At 46.3% G+C, this 13568-nt stretch overlaps 1 protein-coding gene across 1 annotated transcript in view; it reads left to right on the top strand.

Annotated features, from left to right (window-relative positions):
* Positions 1-13568, top strand: part of ATG7 (autophagy related 7) — a 256231-nt gene that overhangs the window by 2576 nt on the left and 240087 nt on the right. Inside the window, exons 2-3 of the mRNA XM_066596488.1 lie at positions 7756-7952; positions 9655-9709. Of these exons, the coding sequence (XP_066452585.1) occupies positions 7775-7952; positions 9655-9709 (233 nt within the window). The 5' untranslated portion in view covers positions 7756-7774. The remainder of the gene's footprint in view (positions 1-7755; positions 7953-9654; positions 9710-13568) is intronic.

Raw genomic sequence — 13568 nt, 5'->3', positions numbered from 1 at the left:
GTGATTGCTTGCTATGGGCAACGGGGAGTTTTTCTTTAAGACAGTTTTGATAATGCGACTATGTCACAATGCGGGATATTATTGCATTGCCACACATCCTGTTGCTTAACGTCCGCGGCACACCGTCCAGTATAGCTCTGACTGCGCAGCTCAGATCCGTCATTCTTGTAACTCCCAGTTTATTCTACAGTATGGTTTTGTTTTTAAGGTCCAAAATAATGTATTTGTTACCGTATCTGCTGCGGAGCTCCGACTCCCCTGATCCCCTGCACGCAGCCATAGGGCCCATTCACAGGGACGGATTTTCTGTCCGTATTTTGTACCAACTGAGTTGGGGTATTGAAATGTGAGATTTTTATGCGGATTGATGTTATTAAAAAACAAACTCCAGCATGCCCTATTTTGGCCCATATTAACAGAACAAAATTGCCCATGAAAGTCTATGGGTGCGTAAAAGAACCCCCCCCCCCCCCCAAAAAAAAAAACTTGGGGTATTGAGGTGTAAAGAGCAGACGCGTCCCCCACCACCCTTTAATCTCCCCCCAGCATTACAACATGCTTTGTGTCTTTCCAGGGATCTCTTCTAGAAGAAGTTGTATTCCAATGTACGTTTTGCTTCCACTCTTGCAGCGGATACAAATATGGTTTTTAACCCTATAATTGATTAACCAACATACTTCAGTTTTGACTGCGCCTTGAGACATTGCAAATTGGATGGAGCGATCTCATCCTGAGAGGACGAAGCAGAATTACCATTATCTCTCACAGATGACATCTCATTATCCCCCGTGGAAATCACATTACACTCTGTATTCCCCATGGCACTTGTACTGGAAAAACGGCTTTTCACAGTTCGATGACGGACGAACCTGTTTATATCCACTTAGGTTACAAAGAGATTAAACCTTCTGGTTGGAGAGCAAGGTAATCCCCCTGAAAGTAGCGGTACTAGACTCTCCGAGCCTATGTGGGCTGATACATCAATGACTCCTCTGCCTATTGCCCCTTTTAGGCCGGTCTTGGACAACCAAATGTCTATTGGTCTCCCGCATGCGGAGTCTGACTTGTTTGTGTGAGACCAGCCTTACATGGGACGACCGTTGGCTAAACGACTGCACAAGCACTGATGTCACCGCTAAGGTCGTTCTCCCTCGTGTAGAGTGTTTAGACAGGCAGAGAGCACTGCTGGATCGCAGGCTTCTCGCTCAGCCCTTCACCACCTATGTGAAGCGCTGAGCAGGGAGGATTTGCACACCATGATCCAGTGATGTTTGGTTATGCTGACCGAAAGTCGCTGGTAACAAATAGTAAACGATGTTTTTGCATTTATATGGGACTAGTATCGCTCATTTGTGTTCGTTTGAACAAGTTTTGAGCGCTGATCGTCCCGTGTAAATGACCCTTACGATGGATCCCTGCTCATGTGAGCTGGTTTTTGCAGCTTGTATACCTGGATGCTGCTTTATCCTTGTGCTCCCCCCATACCCCGCTACACTTGTTATCGTCTCCGTTGGTAAGTCCAGGTGCCAACCAGAAAGTAGCAGTGATTCTGATGCATCGTTATAGCGGATCCTCCACAGGGACCGTTCGTGCTAATCCACATGACCATATGTTAACCACTTATCACGCTGGCTCTGTATGCCCTTGGGATACGCGGTAACTCGCAGGCAATCAATTACACTGCGTTTACCTTAGCATGTCGGAATTGCGTTATACGTGATCGCAAAAAAGAACACAGTATGCCCTATTATGCTGCATATATATGCAAGATAGAGCCCATTGTTCTCTATGTGCATGTACAACTACATTGCATATGAGCGACAGCACAAGAAATATAAACAAAAAAAACAGGTATAGTGCACATGTGTAAGTATGCGGTCATGCACAGTACAATGTTGCCACCATATGCGGCCAAACGCAGGGTCACGGCCCGGCACCACGGCTGTGAAGAGCTGCCGGAGCTCTGCAGCGTTTTATAGCTAACGATTGTCACAGTGCTTGAGGGGGTTCAAAGAAGGGCAACTAAACTAATACATGGAATGACGGGACTGGAATACCCAGAGAGGCTATCCAAATTGGGATTATTTACTCTAGAAAAAAGAAGGTTAAGAGGCGACCAAATAACCATGTATAAGTACATGAGGGGACAACACATGGATCTCTCCCGCGATCTGTTTACACCCAGGACCACGACGGTAACAAGAGGACATCCGCTACGATTAGAGGAAAGTAGGTTTCATCACCAGCATAGAAGGGGATTCTTTACTGTAAGAGCAGTTAGACTGTGGAACTCTCTGCCGGAGGAAGTGGTGATGGCAAAATCCACAGAGGCGTTTAAAAGGGGACTTGATGTCTTTCTGGAGAAGAAGGATATTACAGGATATAATTATTAGGTGAAGTGTCAATCCGGGTATATAGGCAGGTAGGAACTATTAGGGGTTGATCCAGGGAACAGTCTGATTGCCATTAGGGAGTCGGGAAGGAATTTTTCCCCCAAAAGGGCTAATTGTCTTCTGCTCTTGGGGTTTTTTGCCTTCCTCTGGATCAACACAGTAGGATAGACAGGCTGGACTAGATGGACATTGTCTTCATTCGGCCTTACATACTATGTTACTATGATTGTGTCAGCTTGGCCTTAGTTGTGTGCATTGCGAGATGTATGAAATTGAAGCCATGCTTTTGAATTGGGTCATACACACGAGCAATGCTTTCCTGGAAGTCATGGCATGTTCTATCTTGCTGCATGCTCTCGCATCGCAGCATTCATCGTTTGCAGTGGGGCTGGCGGCAGCATCGCGCCCCGTATTAGATGCACGCAATCGGAGTCCTCCCATTGAAAGTAATGGGAACAACTCTGTGATAGCATAGGATTGCTACCTCCCTGAAGTGATGCGAGGCGGCCTCATATCGCGCTCGCTAGTGTGAAGTTAGCCTTAGGCTGTAATTATGGGCTTCGTCAGTAAGGGGTTAAGGAATTTTGGGAGGCAGCAGAAAACTATTCTGAACAGTAAATAAGTGGCAAGTTACAATAGTAATATCTGAAGTATTGGATGATTCCCATGAGCCATGTCCCAAGGGAATAACCAGTTGGCTGACTAAAATACTGAGAACGCAGCCTTCCACCAGGAGTCTTGTGGCGCTTCATGTTCTTTTAGCTATTTTTCTCTCATTTCTGCAATTATTTAACCGCTAACTGTAACTTTCATGTTGCCTGTTATCTACAAAGTGGCAGTGTGCAGTCTATGATTTGACCTCCTTGTACTGCTGGGAGGTAATCAAGTACTAAGGTATGTTGATTAGTAACCACAATGATCTGGGATTGTACTGCCCTTGTTTGATTAACCAGACCCAATACTGCCAATATTTGATCATCTAAGTACACAGTAGCTGCACTAATTCGTCTGAAGGAGGGCAGGAGAAATGAAAAGCATAGTGAAAACTTTTTCATGAATTCAGGGCTTTTTCACAGGAGAGTAGGCGGTTTTCGAAAATCGCGTGAACAGCCCGTTTGTGCACCCGTTCAGACGGCGCAGGTGTGGCGAATATATGCTGAGCCTAGGATTCCGTTGGCTCTTGGGAAGGGGGAAGACAGGGCGGGAGCTTAGCAACTAGCTCCCCCCCCCCCCCCCCCCATACTGCCATCCCTCCCTTCCCTCATTGTAAAGAGCCAGCAAGGGGTGGAGAGAGGAGGGAAGTGGAAGGGAGTTTAGCAGTTAGGCTGCTAAATTCCTTCCCACCTCCCTTCTCTGGCAGCTCCCATAGGACTCTATGGGAGCCGCTGGATTCTATCCAGAAGATAGTTCCTGAACTATCTTTTCTGGTCGGCGTAGAAATGCCCGACCAGAATGCGCACCGTATGCGCCATCTTAGCTGGCTGGGCACTTTTATGCCATGGGAATATGCCCATCTGAACTAATGCATTGTAAACCAATGCATCAGATGGGCAGTGGATATCGGCCGGCCGTCAAAGAGCCCTCGTAGAAATGGCATGAGGCTTACCATTGGGTTGATGATGATTGTCTGCAGCTCTCCTAAAAAGTTGTGTTTAGTGATAGTCATATAGGAGAGACCATCGTGTGGACGTACATAGATGGCAGGTGTAAGCCGAGCAAGAGTACACAACCCTGCCTTGTTCAACGGACGTCATTTATATAGACCTCATGTCCGCATATAATGTAGTTACTTGGAGGAAGTGTTAGGACCATTTGGTTGAGGACACCAGCTAACCACCGGCCAGAACTTCATCTGCTGGTTTACTAGCGGTATTAAAATGGCTACAAGACAGTCTTGCCTGTCCACAGTAGTTGCAGGTGTAACCCCCTGCAATTATGGTTGCCCCTCCTATATGCTGGGTGTTGTGTGATGAGTTCCCCACACAAGTTTTATGTGGCGTGTATGGAAGGCTACCTACCCACAGGCTTAAGGCTACCTACCCATGGGCGAGCGCAATATCGGCCCATGAAACTCTGCTTGATATTGCGCTTGTGAATGTGTGATTCGCCAACGAATACAAAGCGATTTTTCAGGAAAAAGCACCTTGCAAGCCTTCTGTGAAATTCTGATCCTTTCGCATGAGTTTCACAAGCAATAGAGGATTGGAAGTGTTTCCCATTAATTTGAATAGGAGATATTGCATACACATCGCAGCAAATGCAAGAGCCATGTGATGCATTAACGGTCCCACTGAAATCAATGGACAATGCATTCCGAGAAATGCAAAAAGATAAAGCATGCCATAGCTCATGTATATAACGCCATTCAAAACAATGGAGCTCATATTCACACGAGATCTGTGAGTCTCGCACTGCACAAATTTCATGTGAAACCGGGCTAAGTGTGAGTGTGCATTTCTACTCTGATCGGTTGGTAACGGATCAGTTAAGGATCAACCAAGCATCTTCATACCAGGCGGCTACTGGGAGCAAATGTTCTTCCCATTTTAATTTTCTGGAGCTCACTGGTGTGTATGGGGTGTTGGCTAGGTCTTTTAATTTGAACATGTCAAGAGGAATGGGTATATATTGCATAGTTTTTGCAGCTATTGCTCTATGTGTACACATCCAACAGTTTTTTTGTTTTTCCTATTTATCAAAAGTCTTAACAATAATCTTGTATTTAACAAACTTATTGTTGTCCCAATCTTTATTTAGCACATCATGGAGTTCCTCTATACTGAGGATTGTCCATAGCAGTAGAAGCCGACTACCAAGCATTTCTCAGGCTCTGGAACCAAAACCTTTTTGGAATGGCCGGATGTGTATCCCGGTGTCCTTTCCTTCCAGTTTGACTGAAGTAACAAGTGTCAACTGGATCTGGTATAGACCATAAAGTCTTGGTTCCAAACATTTTTCCACATGTCTTTTGAGGACCACCCAGTCTCTTGGAAGCAAATTATGCGACCCCCCTCTTTTTGAGTTTGGATCTGGAATGGAAGAGAACACATGTCTATGAATGGCTGTCAACTGCTTGTGTAGCCCCTTCACATAGGATGTGAGGTCTCCATGCTGTGCCTGCAATTGCTGAGGATAGTATAGGCCTGTTACAGGGGCTCTACCAAACAGGACCTCCTAAGGGGTCAGCTTAAACTTTTTATTGGGTGTGGTTCACACTGAATAGAGAACTAAGGCAAGGCATTCTTTTATGATTCTCTTTTCAAGGTAGTTTGGGACCTGCTTATGAATGCTGGCTTCCTGAGCAGCACTCTGAGTATTGCCTGATGTTCGCTGGCTGTATACCAGGCCTGACCTTTACATCTACCAGTTATACATGGTAGTCCAACATCCATTTTGGCTTGGGCCACAGTATCTCTAGGTACCATTGCACAAGCTTGTTGCATATAAGGAGATGCATTGTCCTGGGAATCTGTAACAGTAAGCACAGCACAAATAGTTAACTCTTGTTTAGTTAGGGGGCTAGTCATGAATGCTATTTGGGGTATACTCAATTGTTTCTTGTATTGCTGTATGTATGTATGTATGTCTGCCCCCCATAAGTTGACTGGGCAGGTTTCCGACACCAAAAATCTACCCAAAACTTCCTGAATATCACGAAGAGCAGCAATCGTGTTTTTTGTAATTGCATTTCTTTAACTCCTAGTCCCATCCTATGTTTCACTACCCCTAAACACAATTGTGTTGGCATATCAGATGCTCTTATAACTGATCTGGCTGCTCTGGTGTCCACTAAGCAACTGATAGGGACACCTCCTTATAGAGTGATGGTAGTCATAGCAGAATGACTTTCTTCCCCTAGGAAGACTGGTGCATTGAAGGGGTGTGGGGCATCCTGATTGCCAATTTGTAATTGGCTGGCGAGGTTGCCCTGCACCTTTTCTGGCCTTGGTTGGCGACAGTTTCTGTAAAAATGCCCCACTTATTGACAATTATAAGATTTAGAATGTGCTGGGAGAAGTTATGGTGTCTTGAGATCTTGCAGACTCCCCACAATACATACAAGTTTGCTCAGCAGGAGTGGTCAAGTGTAGACCATTCCTACTGGACTATTGCCCTCAGATCACTGCAGGAATTGACCTGTTAGGGATAGATTAGTCTACCATGGTCTTCCTTGATATGAGATTACTACAGTGTCACCGTTATGGGGCCATTGTGGCTGTGACTGCTAGGGGTGTGGCAGTAATTTGACATTGGGACGTACGTGTGAAACATTTTAAGTATTGATCTTCTCCCTCAGTATATCCAGAACAAAGCAGGATGTCAGCCATTTTCAAGTCTTTTTAAATTCTCTAAAGGGCCACTCTGGTGCTTTAATTAATTCATTATGCTGCTCTTCCCTTTGTACATAAAAGTGAGCTAGTCTTACCTTGCTTCGTTATTTCTTTCTCCTCAGATGATCATGTGATCTCAGTTCTGACCAGCTCAGATATACTTGGGGTTATGGATTCATTTTTTAGTCAATTTCTGAGTTTGTGTGATGCTGTTTCATGGATCTGCCACAAAACTGCTTAGAGGGGGGACCCAGACGCTCCTATCACAATTACTGATGAGGATCATACAGCTCCCATCACACAGTTATAATAGAGAAGATCACAGCTCATCTTCCTGACTGTGTACCTATGGCCTGTAGCTCATTTATAAGAATTTCGAAGGTAATGATAATTAAACTGACCCTACTGCAGGCAAAAATTGTATAGCCTTAACTAATACTGGGCTGATGTATCATGGGATTCATTGAAAGTAATTTTTAAGCAATGTCACCATCAAGATGGTGCCTGAAAAGCGTCAGACAGTAGGCTGCACTGCACAGAAGTGACTGGAATACACAGAGGAAATCTCCAGTGTGTGTCGGGCAAGCATTAAAAAAATGTTTTTTTTGGTTTTTTTTGCCAGATTGGCCCTTTAAGTCTTTATGGGTGTTGCATGTATACACTGTAGAATTGTGAAGCTACAAATAAAATCCGTCCGGGCGTCTCCACTGGTTTCATGTTTACTGTTAAGAATGCATATTGTTAATGCAATTCAGGCAGGCATCTCTGGAGAATGTATGCATAGCACACAATTCGTCTTAACATAAAGCCTTTTATTGTGGCGCTAAAGAGAATTTTGAGTGGTAATTTCTGTACTACGGCTGATTTACATGGCTTGCCATTAAAATAGGTAAAGTTGCGATTATGGCCATGGGGGACAATAGAACTATTGCTGCAATGGATAGCTAATCAGCCATTTGTAAATAAATGGGCCTGTAATGTGCAGCCTCATATGAACTCTCTTTTCTATAACCATTCTTCTTCTCTTACAGTTAAACTCTGAAATCATTAATGGCATCTGAAAGTCAAGACGCGGGCGAAAAGCTGGCTGCTAGCAATCCTAAACTGCAGTTTGTGCCCTTCTCCAGTGCACTAGATGCAGGGTTTTGGCATCAGCTCACACAAAAGAAACTGAATGAGTACCGGCTTGACGAGTCGGCCAAACCCATCAAAGGTTATTACTATAATGGTAAGAGCGATACTTGCTAACCAGATGTAAGCAGCGGCGAAGGTTGTTTTCTTGGCCTTCGATTAAAAGAGTCTTCTGGGCTATTTTTTTTATTGCTCACCTATGTTTGGGATAGATGCATCAATAGTTGGTCAGTTCAGATCCGCCACTCAGGACCCTGATTAAATAGCTGTTCAGCCACCCACTGTCACTAGGAAAACGCACAGATGGCTCCGACCCCCGTGTAGTGGCCCGCTTTGATAATTGCAGGTGCAGCTTTCTTTGATTTTTGATAGCTGCCCCTGGAACTACCAGCACTGATAAATGGCTTTGCTCTATGTGAAGGAAATATAAAATTAGGTGCCTGCCATTTTTTGAGGCAGTTTGCAAAGATTCATAATTTTGTAGTCTATAGAATGTATATTCCCATGTTTATTTATTTCAGTTGCTGCAGTTTCACTTAACCACGGTGCCAACACTCATAATTTACGTTTTTCATTATCCTCAGTAATGTGATGAAATACTATGCCGATCTTCTCCGGAGCTTAAAGAGGTTTTATGAGACTTGGGACAAAATAATAATGCAGTACTATTCCTTGGGTCCCTCGTTGATCATAGTGGCAGCTCAACAGGTGAGATAAAGTGTCAGTTAGCACTGGGGTGTGTGGCCATGATGAGCATGGACCCAATATAGAAGTACAAGGATGTCTCAGTCAACATCAAACGAAGGTTAATCACAGCCATCGTCTTCCCGATTGCAACATATGGCTGTGAGACGTTTACATTGAGGGTAGCAGACAGAAGAAAAATTGACACTTTTGAGCTGTGGTGTTGGAGAAAACTGCTACGAATTCCCTGGACAGCCAGTGTCACCAACAAAGCTATCCTGGACTGGATCAACCCAGAGGTGTCCCTGGAAGGCAAGATCACCAGGCAGAGACCGACTGACCTTGGACACATAATGAGGGTGAATTCGGTGGAAAAAGAGATGCTACTTGGAATGGTCAGCGGTAAAAGAAAACGAGGAAGACAAATGACTTGTTGGCAGGACACCATCAAGAACGACACGGAATAGACATCGGGCAACTGAAAGCAGCCGTGGAGAGGACCGACCTACAGAGTATCCAAGAGTCTGACATGACTGAACAGAGAGAATTGAAAGCAGCTGTATAGAGTAGAGAACCATGGAGAGGCCTACAGAGTATGAAAGAGTCACACGACTGAAGGGGTAGAATGGAATTGAACTCGACATTTAGATGTCCCACCTTTTCAGCTCAGCGGCTCCATTCCTGGAAGCTCTTCCAGTGTCATTTTTGCAGTGGTCACATGAACGATGAATGGCACGTGACTGCCGCAAAAGCTTCTAGAACTAGAGCAGCTGTGATTAGACCCGTGTGTCATCGGGCCGATGAGTCCTGCATAGTTTATTTTGTTCCAGTGCCTGCCCTTGGTGATCTTTTCAAAAGCCTTAGAAGACCCTTTTAATCATCTCTTTGTTGTGGTATATTCACACTGTACGTGTTATCCAGTTGGTAGTCATTTGGTAGCCGTCTTCGCTATCAAACTAACTTTCATGGTAACTTGGTGCTTGTGTTTTGAGCCGTCCTTATTTTGCTTAATTACGGGTCCCAAATTACATGTCATGATGCTCCTTTCCTGTGAATACGGGAGTCCTATTGTATGTAGTATTAAGCTAATTATATTTTCGGTGATCTCTTGGCAGGTGATCCCACTGGTCTTCCAACTCGACTCACTCTGGAATTCAGTGCCTTTGACGTGTAAGTACAACAAAGGTCTATCTGTCTTAGAGAGACCTGTCCTTATCTTTGGGCCCCATAAGCTATGTTGGGCTCAACTGTAAGTATGAGCTGAGAAAGTATGATACAGTTCCATCATGGCAGTTCGACAGGGTAGGCGACAGGTAGGCCACAAACTCTGCCTTAATGCTTTACACTTAAAAGCTATCGCTAATGTTGTCACTTCTGTTCTCATTCTTGCTCTCAGTTTCAGAACTTCTTTCAAGTGCGAACCTCTGGGGCGCTCTATTCACATTAGCCCCTCTCTCCTGTCCTCACCTATGCACAGCTCGCATGCACTCTTAACCTTCTTGCTTAGCCTCAAACCCCCTAGTGCCACTAACAAAAATGACAGTCTTCCTCATAAATCTCCTAATCATCTGCTAACCCTAACTATTCTGCTGTTACTAGCTGCTGGGGATATCTCTCCCAATCCTGGCCCACCCTCCACTGCTCCTAGCTATTACCCCCTACTGGGCTCACTAATAAAATCCCCAAGCCCAACTGCTAGCCCATGCATAGCCTCCCCTGACTCCTTTAAATGTGCACTCTGGAACTGCCAGTTAGCATGTAATAAACTCCCCACTATCCACGACTTTTTTATTGCTAAATCTCTAAACCTGCTAGCTCTCACAGAAACGTGGATACAGCAGTCTGACACGGCCTCCCCTGCTGCACTGTCTTACAATGGCCTGCAGTTCTCCCATACCCCGAGACCAGATGACAGGCGTGGCGGAGGAGTAGGTGCTCTTCTCTCCCCGAAATGCACCTACCAGGTCATCCCCCCTGTACCCTCACTCACTTTTCCATCATTTGAGGTACATACGCTACGGCTTTTCCGCCCGCTGTCCATGCGAGTAGCAGTTATCTATCGCCCCCCAGGTGCTGCTCGCCTGTTTTTGGACCACTTTCCCGCCTGGCTCCCCCACTTCCTATCCTGTGAAATTCCAACCCTCATCTTAGGTGATTTTAACATCCCCACTAATGACCCTATCTCCCCATCTGCCTCTAAGCTTCTCTCGCTCACCTCCTCCCTTGGTCTCTCTCAACTCACAGCCTCTCCCACTCACAGGGATGGAAACACCCTGGATCTGGTCTTCCTCCGGCTCTGCTCTGCTGCCAACTTCACTAACTCCCCTCTCCCGCTCTCGGATCATAACCTCCTCTTTCTCTGTCACGCTTCCTAACATCTCTCCAGACCCACCTACCTACAGTACCTACAGGAACCTTAAGGCCATTCACACCCAGAACTTTGCTGAATCCCTACAGTCCTCTCTGTCCCCCATCTCTCTCCTCACCTGCCCCAACCTGGCTGCCGCTCATTACAACACCGCTCTCAAACATGCCCTGGATGAAGCGGCGCCCCCCAGGACCCGAGCCATCTGATGTAGACCACGGCAACCCTGGCTCACGCCTCAAACGCGCTTCATCCGGCGGTGCTCTAGAAGTGCTGAACGGCTGTGGAGGAAATCGCAAACGTCCGCAGACTTCCTCCACTACAAATTCATGCTCAGAACCTACAACCTTGCCCTCCACCATGCCAAACAAGTCTATTTCACCTCTCTAGTCTCCTCACTATCCCACAACCCTAAACGGCTCTTTGATACTTTTCACTCCCTTCTCAGCCCTAAACCACAGCCCCCGGTGACGGATCTCAGTGCCGAAGAGCTGGCTGCTTACTTCAAAAAGAAAATTGATGACATCCGTCAGGAAATAACTTCCCAATCCCAGACTAGCCCTGACCCTAGTCTTGTCAGCACTGCATCTAGCTCCTGCTCATTGTCTGTACTCAGACCAGCGACAGAGGAAGAAATCTCCAAATTGCTCTTCTCTGCTCGCCCCACCACTTGCGCTAGCGACCCCCTCCCCTCACACCTCCTCCGTTCCTTCTCCCAAGTGGTCATCTCCCATCTCACCACTATATTCAACCTCTCTCTCACTTCTGGCATCTTTCCCTCTTCTTTCAAACACGCCATCATATCCCAACTGCTAAAGAAGCCGACTCTGGACGCGACTGATGCTGCCAACTACCGACCCATCTCAAACCTCCCCTTCATCTCCAAACTACTAGAACGGCTGGTTTACTCCCGCCTTGTAAGCTACCTATCAGAGCACTCTCTCCTAGGCCCCTACAGTCTGGTTTTCGACCTCAACACTCGACAGAAACTGCCCTTACAAGGGTATCCAATGACCTACTGACAGCCAAATCGAGGGGCGATTACTCCCTACTGATACCCCTCGACCTCTCCGCAGCATTTGACACTGTTGACCACAATCTTCTCCTCAGTATGCTACGCTCCATTGGCCTAAAGGACACTGCCCTCTCCTGGTTCTCTTCCTACCTATCTGACCGCTCTTTCAGTGTCTCCTTTGCTGGCTCTACCTCCCCTCCTCTTCCCCTTGCTGTTGGGGTCCCCCAGGGCTCTGTCCTCGGCCCCCTTCTTTTCTCTATCTACACAGCCCCTATTGGACAAACCATCAGGAGATTTGGCCTCCAATACCACCTGTATGCAGATGGAGGCGCAACACTCAAAGCTACTAGAAGATGTAGATCAAAGTCCAATGTGTGATGGTGAAAGCACTTCTTTTTTATTATTTTTTCAGAAATTAAAAACCAGCAATGGAATACGCGTTTCGGGGAAGAACCCCTTCGTCAGTTCGGCTGGATAGGACTGTGTGATAAGTACAAATAGATAATGGAGGAGTGATTAACAAAGAAAGGGGAGGAGACGGGAGAGGAAAAAAAATAAATAAAATTCATATACATAATGAAGTCTCACAAATGTGTCAATAAGAAGTGCTTTCACCATCACACATTGGACTTTGATCTACATCTTCTAGTAGCTTTGAGTGTTGCGCCTCCATACCAGTTCTTTTCACATCCTTTTCGCTACACTTACGCCCACACTGGTGGAGCGTCATCTGGTTGGCAGCACCTCCACCATTCAAAATACTCAATCATTGAAAACTCTGTGTATTCCATAAATATTCCACCACCCTCACTGGGCCTTGCTCCACCCTCCTTTTTCATTTCTTTTACTCACACCTGTATGCAGATGACACCCACCCTACCTCTTCCCGTGACATCTCTGCACCTTTACTCCAAAACATCACTGACTGTCTGTCAGCTGTCTCTAACACCATGTCCTCTCTCTACCTAAAACTAAACCTCTCTAAATCTGACCTGGTGGTATTTCCGCCCTCCACTAACCGACCTCATCCTAACATCTCCATCTCAGTGTGTGGCACCACCATAACTCCTAGACAACATGCCCGCTGCCTTGGAGTCATATTTGATTCTGATCTCTCTTTTACCCCCTACATCCAATCTCTGGCCCGAACATGTCAGCTGCACCTCAAGAACATCGCAAGAATCCGCTCTTTTCTCACTGTGGACACGCTAAAAACGCTTACTGTTGCCCTCATCCACTCCCGGCTCGATTATTGCAACTCGTTGCTGATCGGCCTCCCCTGCACCAGACTCTACCCTCTCCAATCCATCCTGAATGCGGCAGCCAGGCTCATCTTCCTGTCCAGCCGCTACTCGGACGCCTCTGCCCTGTGCCAGTCACTGCACTGGCTGCCCGTTAAATACAGAATTCAATTTAAACTCGCCACCTTCATTCACAAAGCCCTCCACAGTGCAGCGCCCCCCTATATCGCCTCCCTCATCTCAATCCATCAACCAGCCCGGGCTCTCCGCTCTGCTAACGAAAACAGATTGAGCGTCCCTTTAATTCAAACTTCTCATTCCCGCCTCCAAGACTTCTCCAGAGCAGCACCGGTCCTCTGGAACGCACTACCAAAGGCTACCCGAGCAATCCAGGACTCGCAGAACTTC

This window comes from Eleutherodactylus coqui, chromosome 3 (genome assembly GCF_035609145.1).
Source record: "Eleutherodactylus coqui strain aEleCoq1 chromosome 3, aEleCoq1.hap1, whole genome shotgun sequence".
NCBI lineage: Eukaryota > Metazoa > Chordata > Amphibia > Anura > Eleutherodactylidae > Eleutherodactylus > Eleutherodactylus coqui.
The sequence above is the reverse complement of the archived record's forward strand: the minus strand, read 5'-3'. Positions and strand labels throughout refer to the sequence as shown.